The sequence below is a fragment of the Barbus barbus genome (assembly GCF_936440315.1).
Source record: "Barbus barbus genome assembly, chromosome: 37".
NCBI classification, from domain to species: Eukaryota; Metazoa; Chordata; class Actinopteri; order Cypriniformes; family Cyprinidae; genus Barbus; species Barbus barbus.
The window spans coordinates 11051918-11077843 of record NC_136715.1 but is presented as its reverse complement, the minus strand read 5'-3'; the positions used below and the strand labels follow the sequence as shown (position 1 = coordinate 11077843).

Below are 25926 nucleotides of genomic sequence, written 5' to 3'. Positions count from 1 at the left end.
ACGTGGATTTATTTTGGTGATAAAACCCAAGTCCTGAATTGCAGTGGCTGATTTGTGAGGTTTGGGTCTCCGAGACTGTTTAACACAGGCCTTTCTTCCTCATAAACGAATAAAGATGCAATGCTATATGGTGACACACTGACTGAGCGCTTTAACAAAGCATTCTTGCGATGAAATAACCCATAAGTGAAGTAATGCGGTATGAGAAATGGCTAAACCTACTTTATAAGAATGACTCTCCTCCAATTTAGCGCTGATCTCACACGAATAGCTTTACTACATTTTTTCCTTCGTCTTTTATAGGAACTCCGATCACATAAGTTGCACTTAGCATAGTAATAGTCCTCCATAAGTTAATTAAAAAGGGACAGGACTTTTGGCCTCATGATTAAATCTGCACAGCCTAATTGAGGTTAAATTCACATTTTGGCAGCGAGTCACTGAAAGACTAATAGGATGGCTTAAGTGAATGCGATAAGCAGTAACTAAACCTGACCATAGGGGAAGTACAGAGAGCTGGCGTTGTATATCAATGGGTTTGATTATTGTGCTCACTCTAAAGAATAGAATTCATTAACTTTCAAATTCGCACATTATATTCAGCCTTTATCGCCGGAAGGCTCATTTATCACCTTAAAATAGGAAAAAAAGATGTAACCGCAAAAGAAACCCCAAATGGAATACGCTTCAAGTCAAGCCCAAGTTTAATTTTAAGCCTTGAATGTTAAGTGCCGGTATAAAAGCCTTATCTTTTCTCTCTGACCTGTGAGGCAGTGTCCCTCGAGGGTTAATCCACATCTGAAGAGTCTTCTCAGATTATAGAGCAGCCAGGATCTGACACAAAGGTCAGAGATCAAGCACACATAATTAACAGATAGCAGAGCACTTTAAAGCCTATCTTCATTAAGTTTTGCAGACAGCAATGCCAGCAACTAAATGCAGATAAGGGTGGCTTGAACGTAGTCTAAAAGGTTGTTTAATATCTCTGCCTTTGAATGGATACAAGGAGAACATTAATTTTCATCTTAAAATGTGGGCTTTTGTGTATGTACTGTATGTCATGGATGAAAATAATTGATTTACAGGTGATTTGTGAAGCATGAGTAGGCCTACTTGAGATACGATTTTGGCATTTTCTTTTCAAAGCCAATCCATTTACTATTACTCAAAGTTTAATTATTTATTAAATATATATTTTTTAAAGAAAACAACTACATTTGATAAAAACTAGAAACTCAAGAATGAGAATGAAGACAGAAGTGTATCTCTCTACCCCTAGGTGGCACTGTTGAAGCAATTTGTTACTTTAGTTTTTCAGTGGCGTCAAAGTTACACATATCACATTTTTTCAGACAGATACCCTTTATTTGTGTGATGTGTTGAACTTTTGAACATAATCTTCAGCATTATCTTTTATTTATTCATTTTCTTTTTATCTGTAATTAGTCAAAATATGCACCAAAATAGGGCAAAACTCAGCTTGAAACCCTCAGTTAGCTTTGCTTTGCATTCATTTTAATTAGTCCTATATATTGTTGTTTATATATTATGCTTCTGTATTATGTTTCACAATTTACATTTTTTGACAATGAAAGTATGTGATATACTCATTGATTAAGTTTCTAATTTTGCAAAGCAAAGCAAAACTTAAATTTGAATAGTGCTGTCATGCTAAATTTTTATATTATTTTTTTTATTATGTATTTATTTATATTTTTAGGGAAAGGAAAGGGAAAGGGAAGTGGTGTGTGGCCAAGTATGGTGACCCATACTCAGAATTTGTGCTCTGCATTTAACCCATCCAAGTGTACACACAGCAGTGAACATACCCGGAGCAGTGGGCAGCCAATGCTGCGGCGCCCGGGGAGCATTATTATTTTTATTCAATTATTATTATTTTTTTAATATATGGTCTTGCATAAAAATATGCAGAGCCCACACAAAAACCTGTTTGGTGCTATTAACATTATACAGTTAAACATGTTTATGCATGAGACAGTCCAAAGCAACTGTAATAAATTAGACCATTTCTTTTTTTTAAATATAAAATCAATCCATTACATGGATTTTAATGTTATAATGCGATTTTAATGTTTAATGTGAAGGTTTGGCTTTAAAAATGAGCAGGCTAAATGACTCCTCCAGAAACGGTTCACACACACAGTAGTTTTGTCTTTGATGTGCTGTGATATTAGAGAATGGTATCAAATCATAATACACATTCTTTTCCATATGGGAAATGATAAAAATAATTTAAAACATATCTTACTTGATATTCCAGCAGACATAAGTCAAAGTATTAAAGTCTAGTCTCCCATGGTTAGTCTAGTTTTATATCCTTTGATATTTCTCTTCAGACTGACTGGTATTTTCAAGTAAAATACTGCCAGTTCTTTATATTACAATAACAGCGTTGTTCCATGAGAGCATAGACTAACAAAACGCAGATTCCAAATTCAATAACAGGGAACAGAATAACTTAATCCTGCCATTGCCCGCAATTTAGACACCTTATAGGTCTATATGTGCATTCTGATATATTGTGATTGTCTAAGACGGACGTGATTTACTTGGTCAAAATCTGTGACCTCGCAGGGAATGGTAAAAGTGGTTTCAGCTGCCATTAATCTGAGATCCGTGCCCCATATCCTGCTACTGTCGCGTATAGCAACTCATTTCATTCCATCTGTGTAGAAAATCAGCTCGTGGGCTTCTCCAAAATTTACCTTCTGCCTGTGTTCACCTTCGCCGTGGGCCAGTGCCTCAGTTTTTGGTTATTATGCTTAACATTATTTGGATTACAGTACCAGCTGTTGAGACAGGAAATCAGTTGTACTATACATTGCTTAAAGGAATATTTCAAAATTTAGTTTGTGGCTTGGCACACAATGGCACACAAATTCAACTGTCGCTTCTTACAAACTACAACTGACAGGCCAAAAGCTTATCTATTACTAATCTGTTTCAGGGATTTTATTTTCTGTCCTCTTTTTTCCACATTTTTAGCGAGTATCATTTCTTAACGTATTTTGCTTGAAAGTCAGTGGAGGTGATTAATCAAAGCTTGTTTTCAGGCCACATTCTCACTTTAAGGTAAATTGATTTAACAACAAAGCAAAAATGCTTTTTTTTTTTTTTTTTTTTTTAAATATCGATTTATTGGAACACCAGTAAGAAAGGGATTTTTACTGTTGTCTTCTAACCCACAGAGATACATTATTTATATTATTCATCTGAAAACTAATATTTGTGGAAAATAGAACATAGTTAAGAAAATAAAAATAGCAATGATGTAATGCAATTCTAGTACAGTTCATAAATTAATTACTCTTTTCATCATTTTTTTAATTCAACCAAAATCACCAGTGCTTGCCAATAGTAAAATCAATACAACCTGCATTGCATAGTCACCACCCTTTTAAAATGTTCTTTCTTTCTTTTTCGTTTTTAAATTTTTCTTAATATATATATATATATATATATATATATGTGCATACACACACACACACACACACATTACTTGGTAAAGCCGGGCATTCTGTATAGTGACTTGAAGATGTGTAACAGCACACAGCTATGTGTAGTACAACTAGCTGGGATCAGGTAACTCTATGTCCAGACTTTTGAAAGATTTTCAAGTCAACTGAGCTGTAGGGAAAAATGAAAAAAACCCTACATACCAGAGAGCACAGGACTTTCTTTCTTTCTTTCTTTCTTTCTTTCTTTCTTTCTTTCTTTCTTTCTTTCTTTCTTTCTTTCTTTCTTTCTTTCTTTCTTTCTACACAAAGTCTGCTACTTTATTTTATATTATTAAATTGCAAATGAGTTTATTTTATAATTGAGGTAGCGAGTAGAAAAATATGAGCAGGTGTCTAACTTATACGCCATTATTATTCGCATAACAAATATAACCTCCGTCTCTTGCCGGGACACTGTTTTCACTGGAATAAGTGGTGGATAAAAACATGATTCAACCATTACAAAGTTTCAAGGTTCATAATCTATTTATTTATTTTTCATCACCCGGGTGCTGAAAGGAAACCGAGTATGGTGACAATTTAAATTCATGCTCAAGATGTCTTGTTTAAACAAAGACACAAAGCCGCTACAATGTCTGGAAATCTGTTTGTTTTTATTTTCATAAGGGACAAATTAATTAGCTTTATTGTATTGTACTTCCATAAACTAGCTTACAAAACATTATAAATAAAAAAATATAGGATATTTGAATAAAAAGAGAGACATTTTGCTTTCCTCTTGTACTTTTATCATCTTATTCTGACTGACCTTTTTACACTGCACTTTAGTTGTTCTAGGCACATACACAAACACATTGAAATATTGTTGGACACGCACATTGTTAAAATTGCAAATGAGGCCTAGTGAGTTGGTCACAACTGCCAGACACATTGTATCTCTTTCTGCTCTCATTGATTTAGCTTCAGTGTCTACATATAAAACATCTGTGTCTTTTCAAAACTAAATTTCAAATGCCCATAATGCTTCTATATTAAGGATGCGTCTATATTATTTTTTAACTAATTTATATTTTTTACATATATTATTAAGCACCATGATAACGTAAATATTTTAGAAACAATTATACAATAAACATATGTTTACTTATACGCTTTCTGGTATTTATTTATACCCATTTTAAAAGCCATCTTACCTTTTACGTTTTTATGAAGAATGTGGTGAACAGAAAAAACGAAGGCGACAGACTACTCCGTTACCATTACAACAATTACAACAAACATAATTTTCGATTAATCTGTATAAATCATCTAAGAGTCTGTCTAAATTCACATCTCCCTGTATTCCCAATTGTCACAATTTTTCAACCAAGCATCCGCTGATAAGGCTGAATAGTTACGCTCTTGCATTGATTGACAGGTGGGACCGACTAAAATTGCGCTTTCGGGTTGGCTGACTTGACGATTTATAGTCTGTCAGACGGGAATCGACTCGGGTCGATTCTTATCATTGAAATAATATTTAAAACAGCTTTTCCTTATTTATAAATATACGTTTCTTATGCATATTTATCCTCCAGCCGATCTCACGCGGAGCTCCTAAGCACCGCCCCCCCCTCGTCTGACTCACTTGGTCTCGTCCATACTCGCTTAGGATTTTAGTTGTGTTTATGGCATTGTATTCATTCAACAGAAGGTGGAAGTCAGCCGGTCTGCGCCAGCGTCTGATATCAATGGCTTTCAGCGCACATTTTATTTGAATGTCTGGACTTTATATAATTTCTCCCCTAAGAAACCAATGATGGATATCCTATGGATTTTATGGACACTACCCTCGGTCCTGGCTATTGAAGGTAAGACGTTTCTCCCCGTGTTTTGCGAGTCCAGCATCCTGAGAGTTTACGGTCACGGCACGTTAGTTTTGAATGCCATCCAAGAAATAAGATAAGAAACCGTTTTTCGCTAATTAACGAATGTGGAATGAGAATTTTTTTAACGGTTAAGTTACAGGAACGTATTCCTTTGATAGGGCTTGTTCTGTCAGGCAAACTAACGTTACATCCTAGTAAAATCCTCACAGGTGGCTCATAAACGCATTTATTTGGCGAGCATCAGATAAATGACTTTATGAGTTGGAGAAATAATATATTTATCATATTTTAATATGCAGTAGGAGTATTAAAACGGTTATTTTTTTATCCCACGCGCGGATGCGCGAGCCATGCATGAGATTCGCGCCCCTTATTTGTTCAGTCATTTCTGAGGTGAAATATTAAACCCCAACCCCTTCTATAGGTATGCTAATCTTATTTGTGTCTATTAATATTTCTTTAACACATTCACGTGTTGTTTTAAGCTTCTGTGCAGCGGGTATTCAGAGCTGAAATGGTGATGCTGGACTCAGCATGTTGGACAATGAAACAGGTTTCAGTGAGCATACAATTACAAAACAACCAAATACAGTCCTTTATTCTCACTTACTGACCACACTTCCAGTCCCAAGCAGTTTGAAGTGTCTGTGTCCAGTGAATTATGCTCAATGAATTTTAAGTAGGCATTGCTGGTTTTACAGGAACCTCTTGTGGCTGTAGTTTTCAAGTTTAATGATACTTGAGTTTATTGTCATGTAATGGATGAGTATAGGCATACACAAATCTGTACATTTAGGCTGGAGATTTTAAAACGAGGTAATTTTATTTATGTTTTTGGATTAAAGGTTTTATCAGATATTTAGCATGGTCAACACAATAAGGCTAAGAACAGTGAGATAAAAAAAATAATAATAAAAAAATCACAATACAATTAATACATTTGCATACTCAGGCACAACTGTATTTTAATTTAATAATAGCTCATTCAACAGCACTGCTGGACTGCTTTTTCTTTTGCTAATAAATCTTTCTCAAAAAAAATCATGGAGCAGTATAAACCATAACTACTTAAACATTATTATAACTTTTTACATTTATATTGAACTGACTTTTCAATTTCAGATAGTTTTGAATATTAATTTTTACTAATCATGCCACTTGAATAAAGAGGTTAATTTTTTTACACGAACTTGCTTAAAATGTTGAAATATGTTCACTGCCAAATTTAATTTAAATTGAAATGTGGCGACCTTTTAATAATGAGTAATATGTACAGTAATTCTAAAAAAAAAAAACAGAAGCCAATGAAAAGAATTAAAATAATTTTTCTGATTGAGCAGTTATGGTTCTAAAAGGTTGTTTGACCTCTTTCTTTTTTTGTAATGTAAATGCTGCTTTTATCACTTCGTTCTATGTGACATTCTAAATAATGTCATATAAATATGACACAATTTTCCTATTAATTCGTCATTCTACATAAAAGTATAAATTATGTAAGTATTAATTATTTTCTACTGAGGTACCATATTTTGTATTGAGTGGATTTTGGCAACTATATATTTCACACTCATCATAATTAACGATAGTGTGTGTGTGTACAGCATGAGTGTGTGTGTGTGTGTGTAAATTTATGTAATAATAGTCATAATATTACGTCTTAATGCTTTTTTCCCCCTCTAATCAAGATTTTTTTATTTTTCCTTATGGGTCACGTAATCGCAAACTCAGGAGTGATTGGTCGATACACATTCTTCCTCTGACTGTCACCCCAGTTTTTCAGCCAATGGTGTTAAAGCGTTGCGCTTACACATGAAAAATTAGAGAGTTGAAAAAGAGGTCAACGCTACCTCGACCTTAAAAACAAAGTGATGGCAGGCAGTAGTGAGATGGGACGGTGAGATTCGACGTCATCTTAAAGCCTTATACAACAGTATTTATTCTCCTCGCTAAGTGTGTATTCCCATGTAATTTTAGATGTTTTATTTCAGTTGTGATGTGGCAACTCAAACACATTTTGCTGCAAGTTCTCTTGTGTTTAATTTATGTGTACTTGTCTGTGTGAAATATCATAATTAATACAGGTTGCATGGCCATCGTGGTGACACTCAAGATATGAGATTCTGTTTCTCTTGAGTCTGAGACTCCTTTAGTATTATAATAAAGCGCTTTTTTTTTCAAACCCAAGCGGGATTTGCATTTGTGAATTTAGACAGATTTTTCCCAATAGGTGACTATAAAATATGGATCAGCTCTTCATTGTGTTTTTATTAAATTATGCTGCCAGTCTAAGTGACTTTGAAGTTTTCCTCAGTGGCTTTTTATTTTTATGTTTTATGTCCGCTTGCATTATGCAGAGGTTTGAAGTTACAGTGTAATTTAGTATTAGCTCTTGTGCCTGTGGCTCTTCAGTGTTGTGTGTCATTTCTCTATTTCAAAGTTGTCTGATTTGTCTTTTTTCCCTTTTTTTCTGTTCTACTTTGCCTCTCAGGCAGTTCAGTGTAATGTCACAATGTTAGGTGTAGGATTTTAAAGGAATACATTTAGAAAATTAATTCTTACTATATCCACTGGATTTACATTATGTGATTTACATATCACAATTAAATGCTTGGTTTTAAAATGTTATTATGCAGGTTATCTATAGGGCTGCGGTTGAGCTGCATTTTGTTTACGACGTCACAGTTGGCATCTATTGTAAGTAGGACACCAGTCGTACAAAAGATTTCTCGCTATTTCAGTATTCCCAGCATGCATTCCATTTTGCTGTCATAATGTCATGATACATTGTGACTTCTCTCTCATCTTGAGACATCCCATATGCAGCTGTGTCTGTTCCCATACTGTATACAAATATCTGAATGCTGATTATATATTAACGTGCTCTCCAACATAATGAAAATGTTTCGACATTTGTCTTTAGTAAGTTTAATATCTACAACCTTGTTTTGTTCAAGAGTAAAAATAGCTTGTACAGCTGCTTTTAATAAGGGCCTTGATGATAATCTAGTATCATGACTTGTGTATATGAATATTTTCAGTTTCTTTTAGTTTCTGCTTTTTGTAATTTATTGGTCAGTTTATCATTGTAAAGCTATCAAAATATTTCATTTGATCATACAGAATTACACAAATACTGCCATTTCTCTGATATTTTTTTTTTTGCTCAGCATTTTGTGCTAGTGCAAAGTTTGTTTCAGCTAAGCTTTTCACAATCTATTTCCATAACACTCTAAACAACAGAGAGAGGGATAATTAAAGCTATTGTTTGTTAACATAGCCATTTTAGCCCTTATATCAACACTTCCACTTTGAAATGCCTGCCAAGTTTGAATAATCTGCTTTCAAATGTAAATGCGTCCCGTCCATCTCTAGCTGTACGCCGAGTGTGGGCCACTGCAGTGTAAGCCGACACATAGCATTACAGTTTTTGGGGCGAGTAACAAAAGGCAGAGCGTGGGGTGGAGAGGTGGTGATAGAGGTTCAGAAACAGGATTAGATAGAAGGTAAAGCGAGGGGCTGCTCCCAATCCGGTGTTTTCTCAGTCCGCTGAATGAACAGATGCAGGGAGCTCATCTGCACACCAGCCTCCACAGTGGCGTTCACAAAGAATCCACCTCCATTCAGTGTCTAATCCATGCTGCCCAGGGCCCGGCTATTGCCACTTTGCATGCAAAATTTCAATTAGTGCTGGTACCAGTTGTTTCTCAAGTGAGACAGGAGTCACATTTCGAGGGAACGGCCGAGGGCTACCTTGACCATGCAGAAAGTCTGGAATAGCAGAGAGACTCATGGGAAATGGGCTTTTTTGTTGTTGCAGAAATCCAGCAGCTTTCGACACAGCATGCTATCTTTGACAGTGTTGGACTTGGAGGTATTTGTTTCATGAGTGTGTCAGTTCTGCGCTTGCTGTGTATTTTAAGTTCTTGTGTTTGGCAACTGCCTATGTACTCAGTAATTTAAGGAATTCAAAATCTGTTGACAGTCACCCTATCAAAGAGGTTTACTTTTGTTTAAGTTGAGTGAACTTATTATACTCATTACTCCCCTCTTCAAAATTTCTGCAAAATTCATATTGGTGTGATCAGCATGCGCTGAATCTCACGCTATCTACTTATTTGCCTGTAATATAGGGTTACTTTGGTCAGGTCTAGGTAGTTTTCTGCAAGTGCGTTGAGAGTAACTCTGATGCTCACTGGAAACTCCCTTTATACTTCCTATAGAGGCGGATTCTACCCTATTCCTCCCTTCTGGATCAGTCCGAAAAGTGATGTCACTCCATCCAAAGAAAGACTCACACACACACTCCCAGTGGAGTAGAAATCTATATCCCTTCAAAGCTCAGACTGGGCCTTACATCATAGTCTGCATTTAAGATTAAATGTTAATTATCCCAAATTTTGATATACAACCAACCCCCCCCCCCCATCCATTTTAATACTCCACCAATTATACACTAGGCTGATTCGTAGTTATTGAATATTGCTAAAGATCTTTTTGGTAACACTTTACAATAAGATTCCATTTGATAACTGTATTTAATGAATTAACTAACTTTAACTAACAAGCAATACTTTAGTTACCGTATTTATAAATCTTTGTGAAAGATACAGCTGTTCATTTTTAGTCCATGTTACCTCCATAATGTTAGGTTCATTAATGGATACCATTTTTCATTTTTAAATGTTGGAATCAATGCTTTGTAAGTATTTTTGTTGTTGTTGTTGTTGGTAGTTTATGTTATTAACTGTTATTAATTAATGTTAACAAATGGAACCTTTTTGTAAAGTGTTACTTCCATTTTTCATGTTTTACTGAATATGACATTATTTTTCTTAGCATTCTAGTTTGTTCTATGATATTAGACTGATAACTTTATCTTGGTTCCTCTGACTACCTACCCTAATTAAAATATATTCTCTGACCTTATTTTCTATTTTTGTATTTTTTACTTTTCTTTAACCTTATTATTTGACACCAAATCTAACCTGTCATATTACAATGGCCAAATATGATGACAATCATATATGAGTATTGAAATGTAAGATAATGGCCAGGTATCAGTATTTTGCATTTAAATTCACATTTGAAAGATATGTTTTTTTTTCCCCCCACACATGTACAATAACCAATTGGTGCCAGATATCAAAAGGGAAAATAAATTTAATATACTTTAAAATAAAATAAACTTCTTTTAATGGTCATTTAAAAATGTCTAGCTTGTACTAATCTGAACAATGTCTAAAACTTTGTATTTCAAATACTTCCTGTGTTTATTTGCCTCTTTCTGATGAATTGCTTGCTGTCTCAAAGTCGTTTTGGATAAAAGCATCTGCTAGATGAATACATGTAAATGCTCACAAGGCTTCTGTAAAGTATTGCAGCATGACTCAATATTTGTTTTAAACCCTTAAGAGTTGATTATGTTTAATGCGTTTTAATTTGACTTTGTGCACTCTTTGCTCATTGTTTTTTATATTGTATCTGGCTACTGCCTTTGTTGTGATTAAATTTTTTTGCAAATTGCAGTTAACATATTTGCTCTAAACAAACTTTGATTACAATGTGTGTGAAAAAATATGAATGCAGCTGTTGACAATCAATTAAAATTGCTTATATCTTTATTTCACATTATGTTCTGTACATATACTTGTCTATTTCTGTGCTTATTTACACATTATCTCAAAGCTGGTGAACCATATCCTTTACTCATAACAATAACATGGCAGTTTGACCATTACCTGAGCTTGGCTGACTCTAATGTTAGTGTTGAGAGAGGACAAATGAGGGTCTGTATGCTACAAAATACGAAGGTCTTGTGGGATTTTCTAAAACAGCTAAATGATAGCTGTGTTTTTCTACCTTGAGGTGATAATCGTTTCAATCTGCAGTACAAGACGAGGCTCAGGCCGTGGTTCAGAAACTTTACACAGAACATATTTAAATCATGGCATTCTTAGGTCATTTAATCTATGTTCGTGCATAGATTAATGCATCCTAATCAATCTATTTAATCACATCAAAGTGCTTACTAGTGGATCAGAATGGCTCTTTCTCATTCCCATTGGCCTAGTTTGCGAGAACGTTTATCTTTACTGTAACCAGATGCAGAGCAAACTGTCTCCTGCAAATTACTAATCATTCTGCAAAACACATTCAAAATGAAATATGCAGGCAGTCCTTTACTCCTTAGAGCTGTGAGCAATATGATTACTCATGCATATGTGAGCTTCCATTGTTCATTCTATGTTTGTGTAGCCATAATAAAACGCCCAGTTAAAAGGTGGTCTTGGGGGATGAAAATCCGTCATACGCATCATCCTGCAAGTGGTCCTAGACCTAAAGCATGTTGTAACACCACTAGGAGTGTGTTGGATGTCACATTTATGATGTTGGAGTATTGATTTTTGTTCAGTTCATATAGACTGCTGAATGTGATTTTTACTGTACATTAGGCTAGTGGCACTGGGAGCAGTTTAGCTAATTAAGTTTCAGTTGGCTGGTTGTCTTAAGGGTCTAATTAAAGGAGCATAATTGCATAAAACCAGACCTCGTCTTGTGCAAGCATGGCCTCTTTAACCACTGTTACAGGACCAGTGGTATTTTTGGGAATCACAAAACTTTTTAACAAATTTAGTATCCACATCAACCACTTTTTAATAACATTTGTGATAGCTGCAATGATATGCGCTTGATGCTGGAATATTGGATCAATGTCACATTCACGCAAGTAGCCAATTATAAAATTAGGGCGAGAGATCAAACAAAAAAATGAATCATCCTACTTGCACCTGTGATGAAATACAAATGATACTTAGATGATATGGTTAGTATTTTCTGGAAGAACTAGACTATTTTTTTCTTTTGATGTTAAAGGCATAATTAATGTAAATATTAAAGCTGCATGACTTTCTTTCCAAACCGTAAAAATCAATAGTGTTGTATGGGCAAAAACAGTTCTTTGAAATACCTTTTTGTGTTCCGCAGAAGAAAAAGCCTTAGAGGTTTGGAACAACATAAGGGTGAGTAAATGATGACACTTTTCATTTTTGGGTGAACTGTCCCTTTAAGATCTTCCTGAGCTGAAGTTGTCTTCTTGCAGGAGGTCAGACCTTGTTCGCACACACTATTAAACATCTGCCTTCCATCAATGCGTTCGACAAACACAATTCCTCTGAACTGGCGCAGCGCTGCTCTGTGTCTCCCAGAGTACAATCTGTCTTCAGAGATAAAGGCAGGCTGATTGCATCCTCATCTGCATCACAAAGAGAAGCTGCATTCACCTGAACTGCTGCACACACTTGACGTCTCCTGGCATTTCCGCCGCCGCAACGCTAATTTCTCTCAGGCTGGGGGGCTGACGGCTTGACTTATACTGACTCCTTGGGGATGTGACCCATGATCCTGTTATAACTCACCCTGATGTTATTGCTTTCATCCTTGTCAATGGCAAATGCAGCAACGGTCTTGGACCACTGTGATGCCGACTCTTCCATTGCATAGGGCTGGGTCACAACATGCACTTGCAAACGGAAAGCTTCCTCATCCCAGAAGTGAGTGCAAGGGTCTCTTTTAGCCACATGATGCTAGTTTTTTCATTGAGTTTAGACTCCTGAATGCTGTGATGGATGCCTTGCCGTCTTTGTCCCTCAGAGGACTGTACTTGTTGAGAGGCTATTTCTGAGAGGCAAATTCCTGCTATTTTCATTATTAAACAAACTGTGAATTCTCTGCATTCCAGTCAATCGAACTGTAGGCAGGGGAATAAGCAGCCAAGTTGGGTCAATTTGCTTAATTATAAACATTCATTGATTGCTACCACAGTATTTTGCCTTGATGCCTTTTCCTTCCACACTAGTGCTGAGTTACACTTCTCACTCGGTTGTTTTCCGCAAGAATCAGACTGGTTTGGCAGTGCAATGTGAGCTGGAACAAACGCAGTTTTGGGCTATGTGTCAGCCTCCTCCTTACAGGATTAACACCCGGACTCCATTCCCAGGCCACCTGTGACTTTTTCATGGCTAATCTAAGTTTGCATGCTACGGCCCCTCTGGTGACAGAATTATGTTTAAATAATATGTAGGGGGTCCAATTGCCACTTTCCTGTTTCGCTTAATAAAGTACGATTTGAAATTAAATACAGCTATTTGACTTCCGTTCGCTTGTGTTTAGAAATTCTGCACTAGTGGATGCCCAGGCTGTTTTTGACAGGCCGGGCTAATCAAAATTACCTGTCGCTGAAAGGTGAAGGTAAGAAAAAGTGTTACCATAGAGCTATTTGTTTCCATATAATTGCATTAGCTTGGCACAGAGGGAATTAGCAGAGATAATTGAGCGATTTGGCCCATAGCTGTGACTTGACTGCACTCGGAAAGGGCGGGTGGTAGGGCTGTGCGATTAATCGAAATCAAATCGCAATCGCGATTTGAGACGTTGCAATTTGCTAATCGCAAAGCCTGCAATGTGGACGCGATATTACTCTGTTCCAGAGCATATGCATGACTGCCAGCCTTGAGTGACGGTCTTACTAACCAAAACAGTACTTACCAACTAACCAACAGAGTGAGCGCACCTCCGTTCTCCCCAGTCAGCACTGCTCTAGCCAACTGCGTAAACGCCCACCATTTAAAAAAAAGTTAGGCAAAGTTAGGCAAATTAAAACTAAAGAAAAACGTATGTAACTTCAGCTTCGAAATGACAGACAACGAACAAAAAAGGTCATTTGCAAGAGCATATCGGTTCTGCTTTCAGTACTGGAGAATAAAAGATAAATTTTTAGATGTTTTTATTACATGAACGTTATCTTACACATTTTATCTCCCCAACAGATTAATTTGAAATAAGTTTATAATGCATGTTCGCTAATTCGGAAGACCACACACACAGCCCGTGTCTCTGAATGCTTCTCATACTCGCTACGCTCTGCCCTACGCTGCGCGTCTCCGGCGTATCACGGACGAGCCGTTTACCAACAGATACGCCTGTCTCGTATTGCTCTTTTATACTTTTATACTCACGGTCTCGTGCCCGGTTCTGCTCCGCAAGTCTCTCACGAGCGCATCTGGCAATATGGATGAGGCCTGACGCACGCGCGCAACCTGTGTCAACTCGCGCCTGGCTCCGCGTTTAAAACGAATGTAAATTAAGTCTTAACTGCTTGCCAATTTCACTTGGATGAAATGAAACATTCAGCACATTTCCCACTTGTTCTTAAAATCCCAAATACTTAAAAATGAATAAATCAGCCCGTGTACATACTAATACTTTAATAATTGACTAAAGAAATACAGTTCTTTATTTATAAAAAATAAACAAATATTTCCTGTGAAATTCAGTAATTCTGTAAAAGTAGTAATACCATTATAATCTTCCCTGCAGAAAAAACAAAAACCAAAAAACAGTAGAACCCCTCCCAAAACACAATAGAAAATGTAATGGATTTAAGGGTTATAATGGTAATTGTATTGACTTTAATGTAAACTATAATGGTGTCTACTGGTATTTGATGCATTCTATTGGTGGGATGTAATCTAGCAGATGGCAACCAATAGAACAACAGTAATTCCTATTGGAATAATGCCCAAAACACAAAGGAATTTTGTAATGGTTTTTATGGAAACTGTAAGAATTTCTGTGATGGTTTCTATTGTTTTTTTTTGTTTGTTTTTTTTTCAGCAGGATAACGATACTCATACTGTGCTGCACATTATTGACAATATTGAGCTGAAGCTTGATTTTGCTAATTTAAAATTGCAAATCAAATCGCAATCGCAATATTTGTCAAAAATTTCGCAATTAGATATTTTGCCCAAATCGCACAGCCCTAGCGGGTGGGGTAATCCTCTGTTATATTTCTATTAATTCATAAGTAATATGAACCCTTCAGAAAGTCTGTGATCCTTTGTTGCTCTGACTTGAAGTCGAGATCACAGCATCATAATAGATGACGCAATTAAATGTTTATGAATTGTTGAAGGTTTAATTAATTGTATATAATTGTATGTTTCCTTACAGCAATTACATTGGTAAGCCTCACATCCGCCACTAAAAAAAGAATAGAATACAATAAATTCCAAGCTGGAATTGAAAGTGAGTGGATCAAGAAGTTTTAAGCCAGGGCCAGGGGTCATAGAAACTGAAGGACAATGTTATGTTGTATTATGGGTTAAGCAGCTGCAGTCCAATTAGTGGAGACTGACCCATGGTGGACTGACTCCCTTAACTGTTCTCTGAATTATCTCCGCTAAGCACCGTGGTTGGGTTGAGTTTAGCAAGGGGCAACAGGTGGGTGTGATGGTCAATACAATTAGTGAGGCTTTAAGGCTTCTTTTTTTCTTAATAAATGTGTCTAGACATTGAAACCCTCTTTTGGAACTAGGGCTGGGCGATATATTGCATGCGATATTGCATGCACATCTCGTCAGTAAAGCCGGTTCATTGATTAGCGCTAAATCTCCATTACCTGTTTTCAAATTAAGCGGCATTTAAAACACGGAGCCGTAGTTCACTGACAAGCTACGCAATATCGCGCTCATTATCAAAGGCGATATATCAGCGATAATGAAAGCGATATATCGCCCAGCCCTATTTGGAACCCAAATATTGTCCTACGTACAGGATACCTGCAGTCAGGGTCCAAATGTAACATTTACCAAGCACCAAATGCAAATAAAAATTGTAAATGGCTATTTTTCTCCTCCAAAACTGATGACAAATCCTGAGTATTCCTTGTGTCATATTAAGTGATAAAATGAAAAACAATCACATGCTTTCATTTTTTTTTTGTGACAAATGCATTTTTTTGACCGACAGACAGAGAGTGGCTGATCTTGTTTATAGTTCTGTAAGTGATGCCTTTATCTATGTTGTTGTGAAATGATGCTAAATACAGTTTCATGGCCTACTTAAAAATATTTATGGCCATGCATTTTCTCAATTCACCCATTTACTGGCCGGGGTGGCAAAAAGTTAATTTTGGATCCTTATCAGCATTCATTTATTCAGAGACATTCATTTGACGTTTCAAGAAAATATGGATAAAAGATGTCTTTAGAATGATAAGCAACTCATTATTTGAGTTTCAACCCATCAATTAGAGTGCAGCAGCAACAATCAGTGGAAAATATGAGGCCTCAACAACGAGAGGTCATTTTGTTTCTATTTTCAAATGCAGACGCATTTAATCAGAAAATAGCTTTTGGAATCAACTCTTCAGGAAGGGACAAAGAAAACTTTATATTATTATTATTTGAAGTGTGTCCGTCCAATATAGATTTTTCTTTTTAGTCAAGTTACTGAGATATGCGTCTGCTGAGGTTGGTTAAACAATGTCTGGAAACGCTGTATCCATGAAGTAACACTGCTAGCGGAAACAGGAGCGCAATAAGTGGTATAGTGATGACTATTTTCCATACCTTCCACCAGCTCTACCTTTCAGATAATAATCATCATGGATCATCCAGGCAGGCAGCTGGAAAATCTATACAGCCTCCCGAGGGAATAACTGTGAAGAGGAGGATGTGACTGAGGCGGTTTTATGAAAATGAATAAGTCATGTGATGGAGTTAATGTGCAGAATGTTATTTTTCGCGCTGCATATGTTGAATGCTGTTTTTATCTGACACTAACACAAGATGTCATGTGCATGGGTTTAGCTAGGCTGTCACTTCGAAGCATTACCCACAATCCGTCAGCATCACGGTCAACCACTGTGGCTGTGCAAATACACTGCAGGGCGATGACTTTTACGCTCAGGTCATATAGAATAATCTGTAAATTAGATCGATTCAGTGGATTTTTTCTGTGTTTTCATTGTAGACATCTCTGCCATCTGGATTGTTCATCATGAGTCAAGTGTGCCTAATCAGTCTAGGAAAATAAACAATGCCACCCAGCCAATTTCCCCTGTTTATGATACCCTGTCCCCATAGGAGTGGCCCGGCATATCAATTACAATATTGAGCGACCTGATTTCTCTTTTGTTCAAAACCCTTCAGAGTCACGAAAACACAGCTCTGCGTTTGATGAACGAGACTTTCGCTGATTTGACTGTCATATGTTTAGATCTTTTAAGCCTTGGCTCTCATTGTTAAGATTATTCTCACCCTTTAAAACTCCTTCCTTTGATTTCTTGCCATGTGCTGTTTTACTAGTCCAAGTAAGTCATTTATATGAAACAGAGCTTTTCTTTGTGCTCCCTTTTGGCAATCAGTCTGGGGGTATTTTTTATTATTAGCTAAATTAAACAGTAGCCGGTGATTAAGCGAGAACATAAATCTGCATTTGATGTTTCTAGTGGGTTTAGAGTGGATTATTAAGATCCGCCTCCAAAACTCAACACACGCTGCAGAGTTGGTGACATGAAGGCATCTTCCCACTGCAGGCCTGCCTCTTGATACATTCATTCTCTCTCTGAGACCTGCGGTGATGTGTGGCAAACACATTGCATGCGTGCGGTAACAGTACGAGTTCAACGATGGGCATCAGAGGGGCCCGCCTCATAGAGTAACTGGAAAAACGTGTTCTTGATTACACAGTTTGGGCACAGAACATGTCAGGGTTTTTACCTAAATGTCCCTCTCCTCTACATGCTGCTAGGGTTTTGAGTGATAGGGCTGGAAGGGCCCCTTATTCCAAAAAACCCCCTTGTCGGGGATGAAGAATGGGCCCACGCTTTTTCTGAAACATACCGCTCTTTGTGGGGACCATATGGCTCGGGCTGTTGCGTGGTGATATATGGCTGCCGGAGCACCTGCAGGATCATATTGGGAGACCATGTCTCGCCTGAGCGCATAGAAACGAGAGGCCTGAAGTTGGATTAGTGCATGAGGTGTGAACACCGGGTCAAGGGCACGGCTAGCCTTTGAACTACAAGGCCACACCTCAACTGGATCTGACATATGGTCAGGTGACTCGAATTATTGTACCGATTATTGCTCATTATGCTTCCCTGTACAAGTCAAGTAAACGACTGATGTGCTTGCTCTTTAATTGATGAAAATTGTTGGATAGCTAGCACCAGACATGTCATATTATTGACATTGACATTTACATTTTGATAACGTTTGACACCTTTAAACTTTTTTGGATTTGTATCCTCAGCCCTTTGCCAAGATGGCTGGCACACTGATGGCCTCCATGCTTTTCAAAAGCTTTTAAAATGATAGCAAACAGATTGTGCATCTGTCGTTTTCTGCCATGGTCTGCCAATTTGTTACTGCCTCATACAGACTGCTCATTTCATACAGTGGTCTAAACTTTTTTAGACCACTGTAACTTTGTATTTTCGGTCGGCCTTAGTACACGATGTAACTACAGGAGAGTCAAGCTTTAAATAGGAAAATTATCGAAACTCTTTGGTCATTTTTGATGACCAAATGCTAACGGTCTAATCCGATTCAATGATCTATGCTAAGCTACGCTAAAAGTGTTACCGCCAGACCCGGATATCGGCTGAATGGATTCAAAAATGGTAAAACTCAACTGTTTATCTCTTGGGGAGTTGTAAAATGAGCCTATTTCCAAAAAAAGTGGAGTGTTCCTTTAAATGGCATCTTCAGACTTTTCCCTTGAGAAAGCTCTGCATTTTTACGCCACATTTATTAGTCATTGTTGAAGCAATGCTGGAAATGAAAAAGCCATGCAACACATACTAAAGTATAGGTCTACAAAAAATTGTAATAATAGTGCTGTTCATCTACACTTAAGCTTTTGATGACCACAGCCAGCCATTATGATATCACCATTAGCTGAATCTATAAATTTACTGACATTGACGGGCTGACATTCATGCAACAGTTGGCATATGGTAGCTGTCCATCATTTTTAATTAAGCAGTTAAATATCACTCTTCATGTAATATTTGCAGCTCTCTAGACACATGTCCCATTAGTCAGATATATTGGTCAGATACTATTTTGCATGTGTTCAACATGTGTAGTGTTCAGCATCAGACACTGCTGCCTAAAATCAATAGAAGGCAATGAGCCCTTCTCATATGCATTTTAAAAGCAAACATGTGCTTCACTGCACAAACATACTCTGTTTGTGTACTCAAGACTGTTTCCAAGATGGAATACTCTATAAAAAGCCTTTTTAGAAGTAAAGTCACTTATTGGGTCATTTTAGATTTTTATCAGCCACTTGTTACTTGCCAACGGTAAATTGCATTCAGGTTCTTCCATCCAAGTCACCAGTCGAGACTATTAAATAAAGACTTTTTCAGACCAGATAAACGTTTATTCACAATACTCTCTGTACAGATCAACACAATTTATTTCACATTGTGTTGATTGGTTCAGTTAATGCCTGAAGCAAAATATTGAAGTTTTTACAAACTTGTATCATTTCTATAAAGTTCCAGTTTTTGCTATTTAACGATTCTATTAGAAAATGAGCCATGCATTCCAGAATAATCTGATCATTATAGACACATTAGGGGCTGAAGTAAGGAAAAAGTAGCATGTGTTGAAAGTCAATAGAGTAACCCTAACCTTAAAAAAAACGATTTAGCATTTTAAGAAGTAAATAACACTGTTATTTAGCCTTTTTATGAACTGTTTTTCCTTTGAGGACATTAGATGGACATTAGTTTGTTTTTCCAATACAGCTTCTGGAGGCATTTCTCAGGAATTTTGTCTCTAAAGCATAGCTAGGTCAGAAATGCTGGCATGTACACGCATACACAAAATACAAATTGATTTTCTTTAAACTCATTCGGCATCAAGTGGTTCAGATCACTCATAATGAGCTTGATGATAAGCACATGTTGTTGGCATAGATCTGCTGCACGTCATAAATAATGCCTGCTTTCAGAAGGCCATGTTTTTTGAATAATGGATGGAGACCTTGGTTGGCAGCACCCCTGCTTCTCCTAATGGATCCATGTTTAACCTTTTTATCCTTTGGCAAGTTCAAAACACTCTAACAGAACATTCCGATGGGAAGCTGGCAGCCCAGGGAAGTTAGCGTAAGGTTGGTCTTTTCTAAATACAGGGAGCAAACTATTGTTTAATGGTCTGGTTTACACTCCACTCGAGAGGTGAAAACCGCTTCAGGTGTGAACACAAAGAATCTACTCATTAGATTTTTTCCTGCACTGTTTTGGTTTGCTACTGGCACCCTCTAGACATCTTCAAATCCTTGAAACCGAGAAAAGAGAAGAGTCTTAAGCTGCCTCACTTGAGTTGTGTAGCTGGAGGGCAATGCTCAGTGACCTCTTAGACAACACAATCCACTACACTCCAAGATGGGCACTCAGCTGCCACCTCAATCTCCATTGTTGTGTCTCTATCCACTCTCTGTTCTTTGGAAATCAAGCTCTTTTCCACCCTTTCTTTCTTTCACATACAGTCTTCTTGGGAGGAGAAACAGGAGACAGATCTAAGTGAAACTGCTTCGTTGCTCCTGTTTTTTTTTTCTCATTCTGCTTATGTAAAAAGTGAAATATTAACAGGACTAGAGTGATGTGGCCGTATCAATGCGGAGGAAACATTACTTGTCATTCTGCTTTGTATTAAGACCTCATCAGTTCCAAAAGATTTAAGAGCTTTGGCTCAAGACGTCGGTTAGACACGATTTCGCCCAGGGCCATCGTGGAACATGTGTTCTCTTTGAGGGACCGGGGCCAGATGTGGGAGTCTTGCGCTTCAGGTTTCCTCTCACCTTCCATGTGTCAAAGCTGCCAGACAGGCGAACGAACCAGAAAGTTATTTGCACAAAATAAAGGAGAGAGAGAGAGAAAGGAAAAAGAGGAGGGGACCAAAGAAAGAAAGAAAGGAAAAAAGGCAGGCCCTGTCCATCCTATGGGGTTGCCACATTCCCAGTCGTGGCTGTAGAGAATTGTGTTTGTGCGTGTGTCGGTAAGGATTACAGGTGGAGAATGACAATCATCCAGGCTCCACGGCAAACCCGTCTGCTCTCTCTCGTGTGTGTGTGTCAGGCAAAACAGCGGAGGGCCTCCCTGTTGAGAAAGGTTTAGATGCAGGGTTGAAATCCTCCTCTAGGGAAGGGTGGTAAGAACACGCACTGTTCGATCAAAGCACCCCGTGAATTAATTAACTCGCCATGCATTATTCAACACGTTTTCAACCGCTATAGTTATAATAGTGTTTCTCCACTCCTCTGGGGAACAAAAGAACCCACATTATGTCAGATAATGCAGAGGCATCCGTGGTCTCCAGAGGAAACTGCCCAAAGGATTTTTCTGCCTCTGAAGTGCAGTCCTCCTGTTTATGAAGAGTTGGAGGGCTCTAGCACTTTATCACTGAATTACATATTTTCATTTTCATTTTTTTCCCCAGATGTTTTCATTAAGTTGTGCTTAATGGGAAAGATGAAAATTCACAATTACCTCAGAAACAAAGTCATTAGTCTGGGCAGGCAGGGCTATTTGTCTTTTTGTGTGTTATATTCTGTCTTCTGTTAGAATTAAATAACTGATTTAGCTGTTTTCAGTAATGTATACACCCATAGTTATTAATCATTCTTCTTCTTCAGCATATTTATATTAGTAGCCCAACCCCATAGAATAGTGGATGATATTCTCACATTTAACATATATATTTAAATTTTTTTTATAAAATATTGTATGATAGGTCTACATTTTTATAAATAGAATATATTTACCTTTCACAGCCATGTTGATTTTATCACAGTAGATTCACAGAAATCAGTCTAGTTTTGTCAGTCTTTCTTTGATGGGCAAACAGGCAGCGTCTGGTTTCTGTTTCAGGCTCGCTGCCTTTGACACGAAGGAGGAAGAGAAACAAAATCAACAGGTTCCTCTCTCACCCTGGAATCCCTTTTGCCCTGCTGTCCATTGAAAATGAGACTCAGACATTACCCTGTCCATGTCCAGATAGCAATAGATTTATCAGCAAAGGAAATCTTTTGTAGAGGATATGAATACTGCATGAGAGCCCCTGATCATTCATACAGCTCAGCACAGAAAGGATATTGGCATCTCGATTCATTTCTTAGAACACAATGCTCACAGATTTTTGGTTCTTGTCCAGAAAAAACACCTCCCTTTGTAAAGAGTAATTGGAGGCTTCTCCATGTGTGGCGGTGGTTTTCATTTGCTAGATCTATGCTAAAAGCTTTTCAGTATTTTTCAGTGAGACAGTAAGCATTTTAAAACTTACAACTAATGTGTTTTGGCAACAGAATAAAGTTTGCCCATTTGTTTCACCCTTTGAGGGGTTAAAATTTTTCCTTGTCACTCATCGTCCACTTCATTTTAAAAAACCTTTTTGAAGCCTTTGAAAATATTTGCAAATTAATTCCTCTTGTGTTTAATGTAAGACCTTGATGACAGCATTTTATTAACGTGACTAGTTTCAGTATGCTGCTACTTGTGTACATGTTGCAAAGAAAGTTGCATTTGCTCAGGCAGCTTGAGTAATTGTTCAGGTGTGTGTGCTAACATGGTGTGGTATGTCCTCATATTTCACATAATTGAAGGACAAAACTATGTGTTTTGCACTCTTTTTTGTGCATTGCACAATTTTGACACTTGCCCAAAATGAACCCTAATACCCGGTGTGTGCCAGAAAGGTTATAAGCAGTAGGTTATCAGTCGGTAGGTTACATTCGTCCTCATCTGTTTTTAACTGCACCTGTGGGTGATTTTGCAATGTACAATGAGTATAAGCCAAAATGTATGTTTTTTTTTTTTTTTTTGAACTATTTTTTCTTACAGCATATCCTCATGCATATTATTTAGTGATGCACCAAAATGAATTGGCAGCTAAAGACTGAGCCAAAGGACAAAACCTTTTACATTAGTCTTTCATCGGAATAATAAATTCTTAAAGTGATTACACTAATCTCCTTCGATAGCTATGCCTTTACAATAACAAATAGGCTCCAGTTACTTTATGCATGTTAAATAAAATAAATAGAGCAAAGTAGTTACGCTTGTGTCAGTGTTGATCAATGTAATATTGACAGAGATCTTTTTTCACACTGTTGTGCTGTGCAGAAAAATAGGACCCCTCAAAAACATATTATACAAGAAACATTTCAGTCTCTCAGTCTCCCAGTCCGTGACAAGTTCACCTCAACCTCTGCCTTTCTCATTTTGTGGGCTCAGAGGCAGCTGTTTGAATCGAGATAGATTGTATATGCAGGGCTTAGGTCTGGGAAATCAGGGGACACTCTGCAAACAATAATCAAATATTTTAGTTGGAAAGCAACGAGTTCTACACAAGCGTACAAAACTGCTTTCTCTGTCAGCAGTGCATTTAATATACTCATTACTCAGGTCTGTTTTGGCATACCGGAGCAGGGCAATGCATTATACTGATCGAATGTGTTCAGAGCATTAGCTGTGTGGAGAAAAATCATTTCTAGTTTTCTAATTAAGACTGGAGTTGGAATGTATCTTATACTCTCTGAACCTCTCCCCATGGTGCCTGATGATGGATGGCAAAAGAAGTGATGGACTCTTCATAGATGTGGCCAACCATATATTACCTCCGCATTAGGTAAGCCAAGACAACTGGAACCAGATGTGTTGTTGTTTTAATTCACAAAGGACCATCCTATTTCTATGAATTAACAACTTCTCACTCGTAGGCGCAAGGTGCTTGTGCACACTTTCCAATCATTCACCTCCACCTTATCCTGTCCTAGATGAGCTTTAATCTTTAAAACTGGTATGAAGGAATGTGATGGCCATGTTTTTTTTTTACCTTTGGCAACTTACTCTAGCTGGCATTCGACACCTCAGCTGGCACAAAAATCTGTGGAATGGATACCAAAAAGTAAGTTCAGTCAGGACTGGAAGTTGTACTTACTTGACTCTTCGCCTAAGGCGCTGGTAATGTTTCTGCTGGATCTAATCCAGCACTAGCACTCTATGGCATACTAGCCTACAAGGATTATATATGTGTCAACCTTGTTGTTGCAGTGATCTGTTTTCCCATTGATTGAGAGGAGAGAGCGAGAGCTTAGGGTGCTATTCATAGTAAGCGTTTGAAGTATCGGCAGAAATAGATGTAAAAACCATCCCTGATTCTTCTTTTGTCTGTCCTTCCAGATTATTTGCTTAGAGTGCTTTTTGAAGTCACGATTAAGGTGAACAATGGCCTTATTTTCGAGAATGGTGAGGCTCACACGTCAACGTCCTAAACTGATTGGCTGGGGAGCTGCTGGATCATTTTAGCCCCTTTTTGCATACAAACATGAATTCAGGCGGTAAGACACACTCTGGAAATAAAATGAGATTTTTAATCTGCTCTTTTCAAGTCATTATAGGCGTTTTGGACACTGATGGCTCCATGCGCTAAATGGATTGGATGTTGTTGGGCAGCGTAAGTCAGGCTACAGCTGGATTTCTGCCTGCTTGGGAGATTGGACTCTCTGCTTGACTAGCTCCCTCTCTGATGTCTTGCCGTGGCTCATCTGCACCCTGACAGTGTGGTCCATCTGCCCTGGACTGGCCTCAGAGGCTGTCAGTGCTGTGTCTGGAACATGCAACTCACTCTCACCATCGCCAGATTGTCTTCAGTATGGTATATGATGCACGGCAATGATTAATGAAGACGCCACATCATGTCTTAGCCTTGGCATGAGCGGTTAACACACAAGTGCTCAGTTGGGTGAGACAGGTTAAAATTTCTCATGTTCAAAACAAATATAGATAATTATAGGAATAATTTTTATATTTTTGTACATTTTAGTCTGGATTTGTGACAGAATGTCCTGTAGACTCTATAGAGGCTATATTGGTATGATTGTTTGATATTTTTTAAATTATATCTCCAAATATTTTTTTCTCTTAGATGTCAGGTTGGTTCTCGCTATTTCCTTGGAAGTATATTTGATTTTTTTTTCCACTTCAAAGGAACAGAACTGTGAGGCACAAGAAGCCCAAAGCTACTTTTAAATTCAGCACACATCAAATAGTCCCAGTCTTGATTAACCCTGTCCCCATCATTCACTCCCAGTGATTGTACCTTCATTCGCAAAATCACACCAGGAACGGCCTGTGATTTCACAGAAAGCTAAACGTGAATTTTGTCAAGGACTTCTCGGTGATAAGTGAAACCTTATGTTCACACATCAAACAAACGCCTAATCATCAGTGATTTGGAGACAGATACATAACACTCACACTCAGTTAAAACCAATTACATATTCTGTCCCAACATAATTACATTCAAAGCTGTGACATAAACACCCGCCAATGAGGAATGGGAGGGGAAGTGACACCTTGACCTCACTTTAGCACTGATTGGCGTAGCTCGCCTGAAGGAATGCCTCCTGCTTTAAGTTTTGATAGAAAAGCAACGAGTTTTCCAGTGTAGCTGAAAAGAGTTCGGACTTTGCCGCATTAGTTTCCTATATTAAGATATAGCATGGTCTTGCTTCTTGCGGATTACAAACAGATATTGTATGTCTTGGGCAGACTGTGCAAATGAATTAATAAAAAGCGGGTGTTATGGTCAGAAATTAATAGGCAGATTTAATTTTTTTTTGTCTGTTGTGCTATTGGATCATCATTTCAGGAGTAGCTAAAAATGGTGATGCTATTAACTTAACTCTGTTTTTCAGCGTGACGAGCTGTTTTCAAAAAA

General features: G+C 37.6%; 1 protein-coding gene across 1 annotated transcript in view; it reads left to right on the top strand.

Annotated features, from left to right (window-relative positions):
- Positions 1–5166: 5166 nt before the first annotated feature.
- LOC306856892 (ephrin type-B receptor 2) overlaps positions 5167–25926 on the top strand; it is a 146891-nt gene continuing 126131 nt past the window's right edge. Inside the window, exon 1 of the mRNA XM_079396429.1 lies at positions 5167–5329. Within this exon, the coding sequence (XP_079252555.1) occupies positions 5275–5329 (55 nt within the window). The 5' untranslated portion in view covers positions 5167–5274. The remainder of the gene's footprint in view (positions 5330–25926) is intronic.